This window comes from Podarcis muralis, chromosome 6, assembly GCF_964188315.1.
Source record: "Podarcis muralis chromosome 6, rPodMur119.hap1.1, whole genome shotgun sequence".
Lineage (NCBI taxonomy): Eukaryota > Metazoa > Chordata > Lepidosauria > Squamata > Lacertidae > Podarcis > Podarcis muralis.
The window spans coordinates 21,272,283-21,292,923 of NC_135660.1; the positions used below are offsets into that span (position 1 = coordinate 21,272,283).

The window sequence follows — 20,641 nt, forward strand, 5'->3', positions numbered from 1 at the left end:
GGCCTAAGTTGCTCAGGACTTTGTAAATTAATGCAAGGACCTTGAACCAGTGATTTATGTACTGCAAGGCTGAAGGACCTCTGACCTGTAGGCATAACTAGGCCAGGCTGTTTCAACCAAGCCATGCCCTCCTGCCCCACACTTAATCTCATAAATGTTGTCAAGTGTGGATCCAGGTAAAGATGGAGTTTGGAAAACGGGGCTTTGTTTGCCCTGTTGATCAGCTGATCAGTGGTCCCTACAAAGCCCCTTGCACGGCCCTTACCAAGTGCTGTCAGCTGATATTCAGCCCCTGGAAAATGCTATGCTCAGCACTTACCTTGCGCTGAATATCAGCTGATCACCAGCACCTGGGAAGCACACTTTGCTGCCCATTCTGCTTGAGTGCAAACCATGTGAACAAAAGCGGGACACGTGTTGTCATTGTGATGTCAGATGATTTAAAGGTGGTTGACCCTGCCCACATGTCAGACTTGGCCTGCGGGGGTATATGGAGATAATGGTCTGGCCAGTGGGGTGCCCAGCCTGAGAAGTATGGTTTAGGAGACAGCTGTAGGTGACTGAATGATGAGTTCGCACATGTATTCATCATCCAGTGACCACATCCTCAAATCCCAGGGACAGAGCTTTCCCATCAGCTCGTGTAAGTTGAATACTTTCCGATGGAAGGAACCAGAATATTTAGCTGAAGACATCATGCAATGTACTTTGGCGCTTGAGGCAGAAAAGCCCACAAACACCTCTCTCCCTGTCAGTAGAAGGACAACCATCAAATGAATAACAATTTTGCAAACCTTTCATCAGACTTCAAATCAGCTCCCCGAGTCATCTCCTCACTCTTCCTAATGCACGGGCCAGCCATGAGTTAGGACGGATCAGATATGCATGTACCAAGCTGGGAAAAAGAAACCCTTAAGAGTCCAGATGAGCAATGTCAGTGTGCTTCATAATTCTGCCATCTGCCCTGGTCCCTGTGGGCAGCAGATGGGTATTATCTGGAGGAGCTGCTCCAGGAAAAGTGCAAACAGGGCCTGATTCATATAAGGGTAAAGGTAAAGGGACCCCTGACCATTAGGTCCAGTCGTGGCCGACTCTGGGGTTGCAGCGCTCATCTCGCTTTATTGGCCGAGGGAGCTGGCGTACAGCTTCCGGGTTATGTGGCCAGCATGACTAAGCCACTTCTGGTGAACCAGAGCAGTGCACGGAAACACAGTTTACCTTCCCGCCGGAGCAGTACCTATTTATCTACTTGCACTTTGACGTGCTTTCGAACTGCTAGGTTGGCAGGAGCAGGGACCAAGCAACAGGAGCTCACCCCGTCGCGGGGATTCGAACCGCTGACCTTCTGATCGGCAAGTCCTAGGCTCTGTGGTTTAACCCACAGCGCCACCCGTGCCCCTTTCATATAAGGGTAGAATTACACATTGTGAGACATGTCTTCACACTGTCATCATCCTTTCACTGCCCGTCAGTTATGGTGGAATGAGGAAAACCACAACCTCATGGCATCAGAGCACAGGCTTACATCAAGAAGAGCTCAGCTTGTTCAGGCCAATGGCCCATCTAGTCCAGCACTCTGTTCTCACAGTGGCCAACCAGATGCCTATGCAAAGTCCCCAAGCAGGACCTGAGTGCAATGGCACACTCCCTGCTTGCGATTCCCAGCAAATAGTATTCAGAGGCACACTGCCTCCAATGGAGGAGGGGGGAAATGTAACATGGAGATTCCATTTTGGGTGGAACCCCATGTTTTTTGTAAACGTGTAGTTTTGCTCCAAACAGCTTTTCTTACAGGCAATTAAAAGGCAACACATTTTTAACCAGAGAGTTTAAAAAACAAACCTACTCATGAAATCTCTGTGTGGATTTTTAAATTATTATTCGGAACTAAAATAGCACAAGGCACAGAAAGGGTGGGATGTTGTGTCCAAGACCATAAAGTAGTGGTTCTCAGACTTTATTCTCTGGGTCACACTTTCAAAATAAAAATTTGCTCAAGCCAATTTTGTTGTTAAGGTAAAAAATACATTGGTAAACGCAACTAGACTTGTCCTTAGTATCACTTTGAAAAGATACCTATCCATATTCTGTAAATAAAGAAATTGATACCATACCATACAGAAATGTTTAAATGTTTCTTTGTCCTTCAGTCTTCCTGCCAGTGTGGCACACCACACCCTTTGAGAACCACTGCCATAAAGCCAACAGGCAATACAATGGCTCCTTAAAATATTATTTTGGGGTCTCTTTTTCCATATGTACTTTCAGCTGGTCACTATTTGCAGGCAAAATTCAATCACATAACCAGTACATTCGCACAATTAAAGTTGGCTTGGCACATTTGCACAACAAATAACACCCCTCCCCCAATCAGATTTTTGTGGTAAGTAAAGTCATGGGGAAATGTGCTGGAAAGTTGACTATCGCCAACTTCATTTGACCTGGCCATAATGCTCGACCACTGACATCATCTAACCTCTCCACAAACTTTGTACATATGAATCAGGATGAATGCTCAGTAAGCAGATGATCTGGAAGGGACCCATATCTCATCCATTTGATACGTGTAGAGAAAGAACAGAAAATGACTCATGGACCATTTTCCTCCAGCACTCTTGCTTTCAAACACAGCCCCCAGTTATATCCACCTCACAATGGGATCAAAGCGCAGCCAGCCAAGGACTTCTTCTCATCACTGCTAATTCTCCCTTCCAGTAAATCCACCGATGCCATCCTCATTTGCACAAACTCACAAGAGAATAATTTGCTTTAATGAAACTGATGATTTATGGTAGCTGTGTCAGGAATTTCAAGACTTGTTTCAGGACATTTTGTACCCTTGACAATAACTTCAGCTGGCAAAGTTGGAAATTCCAGACTCCTTTCTCAGTGTTTATTGCATTTTTGAGTGGGTAGAAAGGTTGTTCCATTGTGTTTGGAAGGATACACTTCTTGTATTTAGTGAATTGCTGTGCCTTACAAATATTAAGTTTTCTTCTAACTCATCCTATAAGGCTGTTGTGGTGGGGTCAGTCTTGGAAATGAAGATCTCGTTCTTCCTGAACTATTTTAACGTGAATAATATACCATATATGAATATCCCTGTACATCCTGAAAATTTTCCAGGGTCTAGCAGTTTGTGCCAGGATCAACTGAGTTGGTTTTATAATTAGGGACTGAGTAGTTCCAATGAGAGTCACTGCCCTCATTGGTGATGGATATACTGTGCACCATTTTTCTTCAGTTGCTTCATACACTGATTTCTAGAGACAACTCAAGGAGACTTTAGACTAAAGTGGAAAGCCTATGGCTCTCCAGATGTTAATGGACAACAACTCCCATCATCGCTAAGCTGCCATAGTCTCATTGCTGAGCAGCAGCATGCAGAGCTCAGGAGAGTGGGAGGTCAGCCAACCAAAAGAGTCTCTGAATTATACTTGCCTGGAGGTAGACTCAGCATCCAAAGTCAGGTCCAGTCCTAGGGTCCACCAAACAGCAAGCCGCATGGTCAGATGGTCCAAGGTCAGGTAATCTGATGATCATGCGGTCAATGGTCAAGACAAGCAGGAAGCAGCAAGGCAGGGTCAGGAACTACAAATGTTACCAACATCTGACTGCTTCTGGAAGCTATGCTTAAGAAGGCTAAAGCCAGCTGGTTCTCATCAGTGCCTTCTCCTCTGTATCCTTGAAGGCTGATCAGCTGCAGGTGGAGTCAATCCGCCTTCTCCCCCTTCAGGCTGCTGTTCAACAGGCAAAGCTGACTCCTGGCCCGTGGCATAAGCATTGACTATGCTGGCTAGTTGAAGTTGAAGTCCAACAGCATCTGGTGGGCCATACAGTCCACACATCCCTTTAAGGTTGTGTAGTCCTCGTTGATGTTAATAAGATTGAAGCAATATACAATGGTACCTCTGGTTACATATTTAATTCGTTCCGGAGGTCCGTTCTTAACCTGAAACTGTTCTTAACCTGAAGCACCACTTTAGCTAATGGGGCCTCCCGCCGCCGCTGCACGATTTCTGTTCTCATCCTGAAGCAAAGTTCTTAACCCGAAGTACTATTTCTGGGTTAGCGGAGTCTGTAATCTGAAGCATATGTAACCTGAAGCGTATATAACCCGAGGTACCACTGTATATATATCGTGTTTTAATTGCAATCCTAAAGTTTCCTAAAGGTGCCAAAGACCATTCCATAGAATGCCCTAGCTTGACAGTGTTTTATTTTCTGGACCCAGGGGTCAGCAAATTTTTGCAGCAGAGGGCTGGTCCACTGTCCCTCAGACCTTGTGGGGGGCGGACTATATGGGGGGGGGGATGAACAAATTTCTATGCCCCACAAATAACCCAGAGATGCATTTTAAATAAAAGGACACATTTTACTCATGTAAAAAGACGCTGATTCCTGGACCATCCGCAAGCTGGATTTAGAAGGTGATTGGGCTGGATCCGGCCCCCAGGCCTTAGTTTGCCTACCCATGGTCTGGACCCTGGAACCCCAGAGATGTATTTAAGGAAGCAAAATGAACCAGACTGAGTGAAAGAACTGAGATTTGCGTCTTCAAGTCTTCTAGCCAATCAGGCCCTTTTCTAGCATACTTCATTCTCTCCCCCCCTGTGCTTGTGTATCTGTACCCAGCCAGTTGGCCTGATGTTACAGAAAGTTGGCTGATATTATAACAGCCCAATATTTCAACATCAACCTTTCTCCATTAACAGCTTAAATCACTTCACTACCTAGGAAATACTGTGGAGGGGCTAACTACACATGATGTGCAAATGTGTTTCTTAGAAATTCAGTGCTGTTTTAATTTATTTATTTTCTTGTCTTTTCTTTAGCAAAGTAGATTTATGGGGATTGAGAGTAGATTCAATCAGACTTACTCTCAGTTAAGTGTGTATAGAATTGCATCTTTAGACTGTTTTTGCACACGTAGAAGAAGAAGAAGAAGAAGAAGAAGAAGAAGAAGAGTTTGGATTTGATATCCCACCTTTCACTCCCTTTAAGGAGTCTCAAAGCGGCTAACATTCGCCCAAGGTCACCCAGCAGCTGCATGTGGAGGAGCGGAGACGCGAACTCGGTTCCCCAGATTACGAGACTACCGCTCTTAACCACTACACCACACTGGCGCTCGAGAACAAGGGACTTTTGACACCACCAGCTATAAGCCACACCACGTAGCCCTATATTTTTCTCACATTGGCTTATAAAGCATTCCCTTTAGAGAAAAACAAAAGTCATGTTGTGGAAATTAGTAGCAGAAATACACATGTATTTTATACCCCCGGGTGGGGGAGCTTGGGCCTAGGGGTCGAATACTGCCATCGAGGCCTCTCTATGGTTTTTAAAATGTGTTTGTAGGAGAGGGGTTATTCGTTTGTATTTGTATTTGTTTTATTTTGTATTCTCACTTTGTATTTTTATGTTGTGAACTGCCCTGGGATCTTTGGGTGAAGGTTAGTTCTCACTTTACTGCTGGGTTATGAACCTAACTCTTGATAAAAGCATTTGTATGCGGGTAGGAGAATCGTGTTTAACTTTCCTTTTCAGCCAACATTTTTCACATTGTTGAGGGATTCTCAATGAAGTCGTATGTTGCGAGAAGCGTTTATTTCCCAGTTAGGCAAATATTTAAACATTTACTTCCTTGAATCCTCTCTGCATAAACACGAGCTTTGTGAATATCTGTATTGAAATTTCAGGATAGATGCAAATAGCACACATCTTCCATGCACTGTGGAAGAAGTGAAGGCTGGTGGGGGGGAAATGGTGATCATACAGTAGGTTTCTGGGTGGTGTGCAGCAGATCAACAGTAATTTCTTATTTCCAGCGACTTAGCAACCGCAAGAAGGCTGCCGTTCTAATGAGCACCTAGTGCCGAACTAAACGCAGCACTGACAGCACAATCCTATACATATCTACCCCAAAGTAAATCCCCAAGAATATTCATTCCACGTATGTAGGTGTAGGAGTGCAGTCTTAATGCAACAAAATCCCAAACTGGGATGCTGACTAGGACATAGCCTACGCGCGCCATTTGTGTTTTCATGTGCAAATTTCGCAACAATGGGTTGGTCTGGGCATGTTCCAATGAGAAACGTTGTTAATTGATGCAGGATGCTTCAAACAAATGGTTGGAAACCTCAAATTCCATACTCACTTTTACATCTGGTCCCTTAATTTTTTCTTCAAATAACAGATATGTGACAAGGAAGGGAGAAATCAAGAGCAGGAGACCATTGCTCATGGAGAAATTACCCTTTCTTCCCTGCCATTTCCCTTATTAAAATGCCCCCAAACTGCTGTTAGCCCTGTTAGGAGATAAATTTCCTTTGGTGCTGATGGAATGTTAAGGGAACACTCTCAAAACCTAGAGTTGTAGCCAGAGTAGCATTATGTAACTTGTTCCTTCAGCGCAAGAATCTACACTTGTGCAACAGAACTCCCCCCCCCCTTCCCCACACCAGCAAATGAGATTGTCACGTCTGTTTTGTGAATTGTTTGGTGTGCATGACTTTGAATTCTTAGGCTTCATCCCAGCCTAGTTAGCCCAAATGAATATTTTGCTTGATGCGCGTGCCCACAAGTCTTTAGCCAGAGAGGCACTTAGTATCCAGTTTTGTTCTTATCAATATTGCGGTAAGGTAATGCATTTAACTTTTAATCGGACGGATTGAGAGAAGAAGCTTTGTTACAATGCTGGCCAAAGCACTTCATCCAGTGACTAAGATACCATGGAAAAGGTTGCTTCCATTAAAGTCATAAGATTCTACCACAAAGAGGTTAGAAGGTTGCTGTATAAAACTGTACATGTTTAGACAGCTTAATTGCAAAGAAAATAAAAAAAGAAGTATTTGGAATACTAGTTCATTGTGACCCTCTGAACTTTTTTTGTTTTAATTACTCCCTCAGACATGTTGGCATCTCATCCGTTAGGGCGCCCTTTAAAGTTGACATTTCTGCATAGCCATGGATTTATCCAAATATACACAGTGGGAGTTAGAATTAAAAGTTGTCCTTGGCCACCATAGCTCTTCAGTGACACAGAATTTCTTGCGCCCCACGTTGCTGAGACGTGGCATCAGAAGGCCAAGAAAATTCACTTGGACCTGAAGTTTCATAACAAGAAACGGCTTTTCAAACATCACACAAAAGCTTGTGTTTCTCAAAGCTTATGCAACCTTGTCCTGCTGCAAATAATCTAATCTCTTGCAATTCTAAAAGCAGCGTCTACAGGCTCCCTTGTAAATAAACAGGCTTTGCTAAAAGTAAAGAAAAAAAGACATCTACAATTCCTACACAAGAACATTCTAAAAAATTGTTCTCTGGGAGATTGGCTGCTAACAGCTGCATAGGGACAGAGGGAAGGGAAATCTTGTTTATCAAAATTTTGAAAATTATTTTGCAAATGGATGGAATACGTTTAACTCCTTGGTATGAAAAAAATGGGCTGATTCAGCCATAGCGCTAAAGTTTCCTATTGTACAAATGAAACCCAGTAAGCTTTGAGCCCATGTACTCCTCTTCCAACACAAGCGCAATGAGGAGTTTAGAAGGTTCCCCTTCTGTTTCAGATGAACCATAGCTTGTCACGTCACCCAAACCCAGGCAAACTGTGGTTCATCTGAACTATGGTTTCTTTGCTGTTGCTGCTTGTTTTGTGGGGTGGGGGGGGATATAGAGAAATGGCTTATATAGATGCCACATCCTGGGCTTCTGATTCTAAATTTTCTATAAAGTCTGAGCCACCAAAGGAGAAACAAGAATTCATAACAATATTCTCTCATATTCTCTCTCTCTCTCTCTCTCTCTCTCTCTCTCTCTCTCTCTCTCTCTCATATATTTCCACAGTTGTCAATCAGGATGGCCAACCCTTAATTGAAGGCAAGCTGAAAGAAAAGCAAGTTCGGTGGAAATTCATCAAAAGGTGGAAAACCCGCTATTTCACGCTTGCTGGGAATCAGCTTCTCTTTCGCAAAGGGAAATCTGTAAGTTGGGGGAGAGGGGAAAGAAATCATTTCGAAATGTCCCTGTATAATCAGGCCTTAAAAGTCTTGATGATTATTTCTCATACACCACAAACTTTAACGAGACACTCACATGTCTGAAAAAGCTTATTATACATAACATACCAAAAGTGAGTTAACATGTATGCTCATCACTCAATCGGGGCAGTACCAGCTGATGATTAAGGACTTTGCCCTAATTTTTAGTGGTTTCCCAGGGCTGACTTTGTTCCAGGCACTCTTGGATGAGACAAATTAATTAATCTGTGCCTTGTTTTGACACAGAAACTGAATTGGTTGCTTTGAGGAGGCGGTTGTGATCGTGTTGTGCCTCTGTGAGTCACAGATATAACAGAAATATCAAGAGAGAGGTGTGGGCTTGAGAGAGAACTAGAAATAAGACAATTGGTAGATTTATCCCCTGAGTTATATTTCTGGAACACTTAAAGTGTGTCTTGTAAAGCCTTAACCAACTTAAGCCATAACAAATAGATTAACCCATTGGCTGAATGAATTTTTATTTGCATCAGCCATAGCAATAAAACGACAATACGATATACAAAGAATAAAAATAGAAAAGTCAATTATATAAAATAGATTTGGGGTTTTTGAATCAATAGTCAAATAGTGGATCTTATTCCAATTGCCCCGGCTTAAAACCTTGCAACCTTTGCTGTCACCTGCTCATCTTGATCCCATTGGCTGATGGTTAGTTTTAAGAATACATCATACTTCAGGTTGATTTTCTCCCAGCCTAATTGGATGAATTCTGCTACCAATTGTATCATATCTGATTGACTTAGAAAAAGGACTTTTGCCGTAATGGAAGATAATTAGACCTGCTTTCATAACAGAGCAGGAGGCACATAAAAGTACCTCTATTCTCAATGGTAAAAGAATATCACATCATTAAAAATGGCAAGGAGTTTCTTTATGGGTGATCTCATTTGTAAATCAAAGGAGTGGGTATCTTTCTGGAAAGCAAATGGATTTGGCAGATTTGAATTGCTGAACAACCATTTCTAGCGGGCTCGAGGATTTTAAAAGAGAGAGATTAATTTTTGTTCAGGTTTTTCCCCCCAAGTAACATTCTAAGCACTCTTCTTCTGCCTAAAACAATAAACAGGATTTCATCCAGAATTATTACAGTTTTAATGTGGATTTCTAGGTTAAGGTTCAATTGAGGCAGGTGCAAACTCATTAAAGCTCTGGTTACATGCCCCACACCATTACCCAGCTGTTTCACCTAATAAAATGACAGCATCATCCCCTGTGGATCAGTCCACTTTTTAATTTTTGCATATAATAGGTAACAGCTACTAAGATTTCTGTGACGCTGTGGTCTAAACCACTGAGCCTAGGGCTTGCCGATTGGAAGGTTGGTGGTTCGAATCCCCGCAACGGGGTGAGCTCCCGTTGCTCGGTCCCAGCTCCTGCCAACCTAGCAGTTCGAAAGCACACCAGTGCAAGTAGATAAATAGGTACCACTCCGGCGGGAAGGTAAACAGCGTTTCCGTGCACTGCTCTGGTTTCACCAGAAGTGGCTTAGTCATGCTGGCCACATGACCCGGAAGCTGTCTGCAGACAAACGCCGGTTCCCTTGGCACAGAGCCAGTGTGGTGTAGTGGTTAAGAGCAGTAGACTCGTAATCTGGTGGACCAGGTTTGCGTCTCTGCACCTCCACATGCAGCTGTTGGGTGACCTTGGGCTAGTCACACTTCTCTGAAATCTCTCAGCCCCACTCACCTCACAGAGTGTTTGTTGTGGGGAGGAAGGGAAAGGAGAATGTTAGCCGCTTTGAGACTCCTTAGGGTAGTGATAAAGCGGGATATCAAATCCAAACTCTTCAGCTAGTAAAGCGAGATGAGTGCCGCAACCCCAGAGTCGTTCGTGACTGTACTTAACTGTTGAGGTCCTTTACCTTTACCTTTACCTTTACCTTTTTACTAAGATTTCTCCAGCCTAATTGGGCCCTGAAGTTCCTTCCATACACTGTAAAGATGGCAAGGGATCCTTACACTCTCAACAAATGGTTACCAGTGTACCAAATATAATCATGGCGAACTCGCGTGCTGAGTTATGATAGCCTTGTCGCCATGGCAGATCGTGCCCAGTGCCAGTTTGCCAGCATTGCAGCTCCTGCAATACTCCAGAATGTCAGTGCCCTCATGCCAGCTCTTCTTGCCTTGCATTGTGCAAAGCTGGCACCATGGAGCAAAATGGAGAGGGAAGCATCACTGGTGGGTCACCAACAGGTTGTCAGCAACAGACAAAGCTTTCCAATGGATCGTCACTAGATGCTACCAAGGCCAATTCCTGGAAGAGGAGAACAAGTACAGTACCTCCATTTAGCTCCCCTAGTAATTTCTCTGGGCTTACATACAGCTAATGGGATGGAGATAAATGAACCATGGGCTTCAGTTCAAGCCTTTGTATCTTAAAGGCCCACCTCCTGTCACAATTTGTACTTTTGCACCAGAGGAACCGTTGCAGGTGGCACGGCTGTGGAAGCCTGCTGGATACGCCTCTGCATGTGCCAGGTTGACTCTGAGAAGAAACAGAGCCCTTCATAGCCCAGGGTTATCAGTCGGGCATCTTTCACAAGCATTAAGACTGCTTAAAACCCTGGTGGGAAAATTGACCAAATCCTCCATCTCTGGATTCAGTTAGAGAACTGTGCTTATGTTGAAAGAGGAGAAACTCGCACATTAAACTATGCAAAAATTTATTGATGTCTCATTAAGCCGCACTCCTAAAGATTGACTCCAGTGGAAGAAATTATGTTTTAAGAGTTATTTTTTCCTCCCTGGAGACTTTTGAGTGTATATCTGCCTTAGAAACGTCTGGCGATGTTATGCCATTTAAACTGCCACAGCTTCTCTCCAAGGGCCCTGAGAATGGTGGTTTGGTAGGGGTGCTGAGAATTTTCTCCTCTCCCTTCTTATAGAGCTATAGTTCCCCGGGTTCGCTGGAGAAAGGAAATGGTGTCAAACTAGTTCAATACTGTGGAATAGCATGGTGATGAACAATATGTAAGAACCACATCAGCAACAGGCCACTTTGGGCAGATTAACCAACCATGTACCATATATACTCGAATATAACCCGACTTTTTCAGCATATTTTTTATGCTGAAAAGGCCTCCCTTGGCTTATACTCGAGTGAGGCGGATGGCGGCAGAGGGACAAGCGGCGAGAAAGGAGCCCTTCATAGCCCAGGGATATCAGTCAGGTTAGAAAGGCTCCTTTCGGGCTGCTCCTTCCTCCTCCTCTGCCTTTTCCGCTGTCGGTGGCAGCGGAGGAGGGGCAAGCAGCCCGAAAGGAGCCCTTTCAGGCTGCTCCTTCCTGCTTCACCACCTTTGCCCCTGTCAGCAGCGGCAGAGGAGGAACGAGCAGCCTGAAAGCAGCCCTTTTGGGCTTCTTGTTCTTCTTCCTCTGCTGCCACCACCACCAGGTTTGTGGTGTGGTGAACCGGCTTATATTCAAGTCAATATGTTTTCCCAGTCCCCCCCCCCCCCTAAAATTAGGTGCCTTGGCTTATATTCGGGTCAGCTTATACTCAAGTATATACGGTATAGTCAGAACAAACCTTGAACTCTGTTTCACCTCCCCCCCCCATCTTCACTTCCTTCTCTGTTTTAGAAAGACGACCCAGACGACTGCCCCATTGAGCTCAGCAAGGTCCAGAGCGTCAAAGTGGTGGCCAAGAAACGCAGGGACCGCAGCCTCCCTCGGGCCTTTGAAATATTCACGGACAGTAAGACCTACGTTTTCAAGGCCAAAGATGAGAAGAATGCCGAGGAATGGCTCCAGTGCATTAACGTAGCAGTTGCCCAAGCGAAAGAAAGGGAGAGCAGGGAAGCAACCACGTATTTGTAAGAACTCTGGGCCTGTTTATATGATTCACAAGGCTAGCACACACGAATATGTAAAATATCCCATCATCTGAGTCACGGAAGGAGAAAAAAAGGCAATAGAAGACCTCATTGATAATATTGCTCAAGCTGGGCGCCGTTGCAACATCCCTTGTTTATGAGGAGTGGTGCGGGGAGTAATGCAACTAATGCCATGTCCATTATAGTTGCTTCAGACTGACAAATGTGCTTCCAATCTCTCCTGTTCTATAGTGGCTGCATTCAGGCAGGACTTTATTCTATTTTCTCGACGTTTCCACACTGGAACATTTTTGTGTTTTATGCAATCATTCACACATACTTCAGGAAATCTAGCTGGATCTATTGGAAGTTCAACACTCGTTTCCACGTTAATTGCTTCCAGGAAGAAAAAAATGAAAAAACCATTTGCAACTTCGTTAACCCCTTGGGAAAACTGTGGGAGTCTTGTGCTGTAATTTCACGGATCCCATCACTGGCTCTCACGTGAAATGGTGGTGCTGTTCTGGCATACTTTTGTCTCCCACCATTTTCATGGGTGAACAGAAGCAGGCATGCTCACAAAGGATGCAATGCATACAGTGGTGTTTGCCTTTGTGTTACGACACAGCCATTGATACGAATGGAATTTAGCACAGCATGGTGATATATCTGTCAAAAGGCTACAGTTCTGTATGCAGCAGGTAATGCAGCATAGAAGGAATGTTGGAAACAGGGACAGAAGTGCTAGCATTACAACCAGAAAACTATCACAATAATCCCCATATCTGAGTGCACTCAGTGCTTGTTCGGGGGACCAATGCATTTCTGTGCATAGAACGAACATGGACACTACAGAAGCAACATCTTGCTCCTTGGATAATACCTTGTTGTTGTTGTTTAGTCGTTTAGTCGTGTCCAACTCTTCGTGACCCCATGGACCAGAGCACTCCAGGCACTTCTGTCCTCCACTGCCTCCCGCAGTTTGATCAAACTCATGCTGGTAGCTTCAAAAACACCATCCAACCATCTCACCCTCTGTCGTCCCCTTCTCCTTGTGCCCTCCATCTTTCCCAACATCAGGGTCTTTTCCAGGGAGTCTTCTCTTCTCATGAGGTGGCCAAAGTATTGGAGCCTCAGCTTCACGATCAGATTGCCTTTGTCCTGAGTATTGTTTAAGTAGCATGCAATAGAAATCTGCTCATGTGTGCAGAGTGACACAGTGCCTGGACCCTGCTTTCCAGGGGCAGTATGAGGCCTTTAACTTTTTTACCAGCTCTGCCAACCATGTCTTTCTTGAAGTGCGCACTGGTGATATTAATGGCTCTTATTATCACCACCATCTCAACAGCTGTTTATCCACACAGCCTTTTTCGACTGACTTTGACTGCACTTTGGGTGGGTGTAGGACCCACTCAAGGTGGGCTTTGTACATGAACTCTGCTATATGTTTTGCCCTGACATCACTGCATGTATCCCGCCTGCCTGCCACCTTCTGTGCCTCCGGCCTGCCACCACGATAGCACCCAACACAAACTCAGGACTGCTCACTAACAAGATGGCGACAGGGTGGAGAGATCTTCCCAGGCCACACCTGTCTGTACACATTGGGCCGGATTCAGCTAAGCCGTTCCAGCAGCAAAAGCCAGTGCAAGGACTCCCGGTAATGCAACTGGGCCTTCTCCCACCATGCGCCCCCTACGCCTCCCCAAAATTTATTCAAGTGGGTCGGGAGAACCCCCAGAACAGTGTGTAGGAGAACCGGAAGAGAAGTGATTCCATCAGGCAAGCAGAAATGCTTGTACTGATGGAACAATCTCATCAGTTGAATTTCAATTGTTGAATTCCACCCATTCATTGAAATTGGGCCTGGGATATTTTGAGGATAGTCGCAGACGTGTGAGCAACAGAGATTGTAGATTATGAAAGCGCTGGAGGTAAACAGGATCTTCTGTCCACCTGTCTTACCCACTGGGGTATGTAAAGGAGAGTAAATTCATTCAAGCCAATACAACACAGGAATTAAAACCTTTGCTGAACTCGCTGCAGTCAGTGCAGCTTCCTTATAAACCTCAGCTACAAACCTCTTCTGGTTTCTGGGGAAGGGGGGTCCAGTGGGTACAGGCTGGGCTGACTGGCACCACTGAGGGGGGTGACAAAATGCTGGGTGGACTCACTGTGGGGCCTGCAGTGCACCCCAGCCACAAATCTCTCCTGGGAGTGACGCAGTGGCTTGGGCACCCACAGGCTCTGCACTGCCCCAGACAGTCTACCCGCTGCCTCCCCCCCCCCCCAGCTGTAGGGCGGCTGAGTGGGAGGACGCAGGCAGACTCCTTGGAGGCCCTGTGGAGCGTCCTGCCCCGGCTGGCCCTGCCCCTGAGCGCAAGGTACGTGCGCTGCCCCAGGCGCCCAATCGGCTTGCTGCGCCGCTGCTGGTTTCACCTCCCACTGAAGCACAATGTTTCTGGTGCCTGTGGTGAACGTATAAGCTGATGTGCAAAATACACCCACACATATCCCAACCCTATCAGCTGTGGCTAGTACTGCAGGTGGTCACCCGCTTCATGAATTCGAGTCTTTGCTAGTGTGGGTGAACTCTGAAATACCGTATTATGCCTGGATTTAATGCCTCTGGCACTTTGATTGGAAAGTCCATGGATAACATTGTAAGTGGGGTGGGGGGTGAAAATACAAGCCCAGCCCCATACACAGATTGCTTTATCTTTCCACTGGAGATATCTCATCAGAGCCCAGAGAGGCTTCTCATCCTTTCGGCATTGCTGTAATGTGGCTTGGGGTTAATGGGGCAGGCTCTTTATCTGCAAAGCATGTCAAAATTGGGCTGGAATTTTAGCATCATAAAGACTTTTATGATGTTGGCTTTGCGTTAGATCATTTTTCTGCCTGTTTCCTATATTGTTAATAGTTACTTCATTATTATTGTTTTAACTCCTGGTGTTTTCAGCTCCCCTATATTTACCTTTTAACTCCTGGGTCTTTATCCTCCACTAAAACAAGACTAGGGGGACATTAATTGCAGTTGTACACATTCATCTTTATGCCTGTGTACTCTGCAAAGCACCATATACACCGATAGTATTATAGAAGGAAGAAATAACAATAGTAATAACAATGTTGTCATTTATAGGACAGTACAAGGCCCTCGAGTTTTCATCTCATAAGCAATAAGTTCTCTGCGCGCAAAAAGCTTACATGCTGCCATATTAATGTATGGCAGGATGAGAGAGCAGTCAGGAGCTATGGATAGCCTGGAGTTTGGGATTAACCATTGTACTTCTAATGAACAGAGGAAAGTTCATTACTTTAAAAATATTCCTTTTTAAAAATCAAGTAAGTGTTAATTTGCGTATGTGATTTACAAATACCCGCCAGCCACAGGCTTTGTATCCCCATGGTTATGCAAGTCTCTTCCATGGATGTGCAAATGAAAATATTAATGTAGAATGTGGATGTCACTGCTGATCTAATTTTGTTATCTCTAACACTGCAGTATCCTTAAGTGTACTGTTCTTCTGAGGGGATGTTGTTCAGAAAATAATGTTTAAATTAAAATCTAGGAATTTCCTCTATCTTAAAGCTTTCTTATCCAAAGTTTATCTTTAAATTTGATGTATGCCATATTTTTTTTCTGCCAAGCATCCCTCTACTCCATTCGTTCAGTCCCTGGGTGGAAAAGTGTCCGTTCTTTTCCATTTGGAAATGTCTGCTTCCCAGTTAAGAACTGTGCTTGTCCACCGTTGTATTACTGTGTAAGGAACATCGAGAAAGAAGTACGTCCTTGCACTGGGGGCCAAGTCCTGGCAAAACCTGATTAGAAAACTCGGTCACACTGCAGTTGAAAAATGTCAAAAGTAATTGTACATAAGGAAACGAGCTGCGCCCCCTATCCAAGGACACGTCATAGAGATGTTTAGGTAGGTCTCTTTAGGACATCCAGTTCTTGCAAGGTATACAAACCAAATGTCATTTTGTGTGTGTGTGTGTGTGTGTGTGTGTGTGTGTGTGTGCGCACACACACACACAACACATAATCAGATCCATTGCCACAAGATGTTACAGTGGTTGCTAGCTTAATAGGCTTTGAAAGCACACATTCATGCAGGACGTTCTGCCATGGCTATTTTATTAGCCAAGTGTGTGTTCTGTCACTGCTGCAAGCTGTCCCTGGACTTGCTCTATTGTTGATTTAGTGGGGAAACAACCTTCTCCCAGTCCAACTCAAACAGAAAGCAGGGGAGGGGGGAATCTCTGAGTGGTTCCTCCTTTGTGTTCATTATTTCTTCTATGCCTGGGTGGTGTTCATTTTGCTGAATCTGACTTTTTAGTGTATGTGTGTGTTTTAACATGGTTCCACTAGGCATTTCACAGGCCAGAACCTCTATCAATGCAGTACTTATGTGGATTTCTCTGGGCAAAGTTTCCCCGACCTGCGACACAAGCGTAGAGCATAAACACATGCCTTAAAGCGTTTCAAATTATAGACTTGGCTTGCACCTTCAAAACAGTTGGCAGCAGACCCTGCCTCAGATAGACAATATATCTTATTCCCGGTCTTCACACTGTAATTGGAACAGGAAGTCATGCTAAATCATGTCACACGGTGTGTGACTGAGAACAAAAAACCCCAGAATGTGAGATTTGGGAGAACTTTGAGACCAACAGGATATTTACTGATAAAGAGAGATAAAAGTTAACAATGGCACTAATGATGTGGGTTAGGGAAGAAGGAAATCTGACAAACAACCACTACAGCTTTTTAACCAAGTCCAGACTCTCTCAGCTGCTTTGGATGCCTAAAGACAATTCTGAAATTTTAAGGTTCTTGGAATAACTGGAGTAAAGAACATTTAGCTCCACAAGTTTTGAAATGTGCATACACACAATGGGCAACACTGAACTAAGCTTTACTAAGAGTAGCCCTATTTAATTTAACAGATCTAACTTAGCCATGCTCAGTAGTTTCAACAGGTTGGCTCTGAGTAAAAATTAGCTGAATGTCTTGAAAGCAATGTGCTTTAAATGGATGATGCCTACACAACCTCCTCCTGTTCCTTTGCTGCAGTTGACGTCAGAAGGCATAAATCAACATTAGATTTGTCTTATCCTACAAGAACAGAATCCTTGCCTAGGAATTACTATTAATTCCTGATAATGGAAGCAGATTATCTGCCAGTTTGGGAAATAGAAACACTACCCTTTGTAGGGCACCTTACATCTCTGAAGCACAAGGGAGGAAAATATATTACGTCGTCTTTCCTGTAATGATAGCTAACTTCAGTTGCCTGAAAGGCCACTGTTAAGAATCTGGAAAACTGAACTTATTCCTTGCCATGGGGGAAGACAGTGGGCACAGCCAAGACAAAGAGCCAATTCACCCCACACAAAATCAACTCAGGACATGTAGGAGATCCAGATTGCGCAGGGGCTGACCACATTCCAAACTGGCAGTCCTCTGCTTTCTGTGACTCACAGATAAATGAGTGTACGTCGCACAATGGAGGAAGTAGAAGTCGCTTTGTGCAAGGCAGGTATCTCAGTGGTGCATGGTTTGCAAAAGGTCCCAGGTTCATTCTGCAGCATCTCCAGGTAGGACAATGTGTGGGGAGGGGACTTTTGTCTGAAACCCTGCCAGACAGTGTGGAAGACAGTGGTGAGCTAGTCAGACCAATGGTCTGACTAAGGCAGCTTCCTAAGTCATGATCCTACATCATTAGTAATGTGAGTGTGTTGCAGGCTGATGTGATAGATCAGCGGTTCTCAACCTGTGGGTCCCCAGATGTTGGGCTACAACTCCCATCATCTCTGAGCTCTGGCCTTGCTAGCTAGGGGTGATGGGAGTTGTAGTTCAACAACATCTGGGGACCCACAGGTTGAGAAAGGCTGTGATAGATGCTCAAAACAGACACACAGCGAAGGCAGCAGGAGGTGCCTACATAAGGAGATTAGATTTATTAGATTTTATTAGATTTCTATACCGCCATTCATCCGAGGATCTCTGGGCAGTTTACAATATAAAAACACAAAAAATACGTAACATACTGTAGTAACATAGTAACAAAGACAATACACATGTCTGCACATGCACAAACACACCTATAGTTTAAAAGGCCATAGTTTGCTTAATTAGCAAAAGGCCTGGGAGTAGAGGAACGTTTTTCCCTGGTGCCTAAAGATATGCAATGAAGGTGCCAGGTGAGTTCCCCCAGGGAAAACATTCCACAAATGGGGAGCCAGCACAGAAAAGGCCCATTTTCGTGTTGCCACCCTCCAGACCTCTGGTGGAGGTGGCTGACAAAGAAGGGCCTCAGATGATGATCGCAGTGTCCTGGTTGGTTCATATGGGAAGAGACAGTCCTTGAGAACTTGGGGACATCAAACTGGGGACATCAATTCATTTGGTTAATTATGTTGGAAACTTTTTTCCCCCTTGTATGAGTGCCCCAATAGGACAAAGGGGATTCTGGAAGGGAGAATGGGAGTCAGATTATGGCTGTAGGCAAGGAAAGAATCATAAAACTAAACTACACCCACTTGATAAGTATCCAGATTCTTATTTCTAAGTGTCCTAAGACTCTGAATACTCATGGTGCCACCCCTCCTTTTTATCATCCACATGATCATTCCCAATCCAGTCAGTTCTGGCCCCTTAAAAAGAGAGCACATAAATTGGGGGCTCTATATAATGAGGTTCATGGCCAGCTGAAGACATTTTGCTACCTTAGGCAACGAGCAAGATGCCCTCCAGTTTCATATAAAGAAACCAGCTGGACTGGTTGATGAATCTTGTGATGGGACAGTGTCTTCCACTGCACCCAAGGACAGCAGGCTAGTTTAGGGGGTACAGGGAAAGCAATGCAAACAGCATCTGTTTTGCAGAAAGCCCAGATGGTGTAGCGGTTAGAGCATTGGACTAGGACCTGGGAGAGACCAGGGTTCAAATCCCCACTCGGCCATGAAGCTCGCTGGGTGACTTTGGGCTAGTCGTTGCCCCTCGGTGTAACCTACATCACAGGGTCGTTACAGGGATTAAAGGAGGAGCTGAAGGACCATTCATACCACCATGAGCTCCTGGGAGTAAAAGGGTGGGTTAGAGATGCAATGAATGAAATAGCTGAAATAAATGAATGAATGAAATGGCACTGCCCACTCCCCAGCTTCTGCCAACTTGTGGCATCTGCATGCAGAAGGGATGAAGCTCCTTGGGACAGCACATGCCTCATGTGTAACACAGAACAATTCAGGTTCAGTTCCCGGCATTTTCAGGTGGGGCAGGGGGAATCCTTATCTGAAACCCCTGACAAGTGCTGCCAGTGAGTGTAGACAGTGCTAGGCTAGATGGACCTACACAGGTAAAAAGGTAAAGGAAAAGGACCCCTGGAAGGTCATGTCCAGTCAAAGGCAACTATGGGGTTGCGGCACTCATCTCACTTTCAGGCCGATGGAGCTCGGCATTTGTCCACACAGTTTTCCGGGTCATGTGGCCAGCATAACTAAACCATTTCTGGTGCAACGGAACACCGTGACGGAAACCAGAGCGCACGGAAACGCCGTTTACCTTCCCACCGAAGCAGTACCTATTTATCTACTTGCACTTTGATGTGCTTTCAAACTGCTAGGTTGGCAGGAGCAGGGACCGGGCAACGGGAGCTCACCCCTTCAAGGGTTTCAAACCACCAACCTTCCGACCAGCAAGCCCAAGAGGCTCAGTGGTTTAGACCACAGTGCCACCCGCGTCCCTGATGGACCAATATACTCTGACTTGGTTGGACCTGGTGTTAGGCAGCTTCATCTCTGAGGTGCTTTTCAATCGTCTTACAATGTGGTAATGCATTGTGGCGGGGCAGGGGGCAGGCCAATACCTGTGTCGCGGGGGGGGGGCATTTAATTTATTTCGTAAGCAGTGGTACTTTGAGTAATTTGAAATCCACGTGGATGCTGAAACCTTTGGAACAAAATTACGGTTCCCTGACTCCAGCAGAATTTTGTGTGAAATTGTCCCAATTTTGCAGCCCATTATTTCACTAAAGCTATCATCAGCCATCTTAAATCCTTCCCTTCAGCCTAAGTGTTATTGGAACAATATGGAACATAAAACTGTGAAACTGAAGAGACCCCCTGCTTCAGAGCCAAACATAATTGCATGAAATAAGAAGCATAAGCTGGGTCCCCCTGTAGCCGATTATACCTTGGAATACAATAAAAGGGAAACATCATTGCCGCGCTTTCGCGTTGCCCTTCTGGAAAGACATAAGCAAAAAGGCATCAATCAGAATACAGAGGAAGCTGTCAAAGTATATGTGTATATATCCCACCGCTGCATATTTTATACTTCAACTGCCAAATAAACTTTTATAGGGTTTTGTTTTTTCAGTGTGACATTCAAAGTAATGTCCATACTCAGCCTGAAAGCTGCAGAGCTCAGAATGCCATTGTTATGCAGTTGATATTGGATTATCAAGGTTGTGGACCCATGCTAGCCATTTGGTCTGGAACAGAACTCGTCCCTCAGTTCAGTTTTGGCTTGGAGGTTTTTTTAAAACAGAAGATCCGGATGTTATTGTTGCCAACCCGTTGCGTTCTAGTTTTATGAGTGCAATTGTGATCAATTTTATGTGCACCGCACAGCAGCACTATAAAAACAGCTTGTACCCTGCTGTTCAGTGGCTTGATGGGGAAGGAGGGGATATTCGGAGGCCCAATCCAGACTCGGTTCATCCTCCCAAGAGGCTAGTATGCGTTCACTTG

The 20,641-nt window shown here is 44.8% G+C and overlaps 1 protein-coding gene across 3 annotated transcripts in view; it reads left to right on the forward strand.

Annotated features, from left to right (window-relative positions):
- Positions 1-15,465, forward strand: part of VEPH1 (ventricular zone expressed PH domain containing 1) — a 128,616-nt gene extending 113,151 nt beyond the window's left edge. For all 3 annotated transcript variants that reach the window (XM_077929841.1, XM_028731386.2, XM_077929842.1), the window contains exons 13-14: positions 7,850-7,986; positions 11,646-15,465. In XM_077929841.1, coding sequence (XP_077785967.1) covers positions 7,850-7,986; positions 11,646-11,882 — 374 coding nt within the window. In that variant the 3' untranslated portion in view covers positions 11,883-15,465. The remainder of the gene's footprint in view (positions 1-7,849; positions 7,987-11,645) is intronic.
- Positions 15,466-20,641: the final 5,176 nt, after the last annotated feature.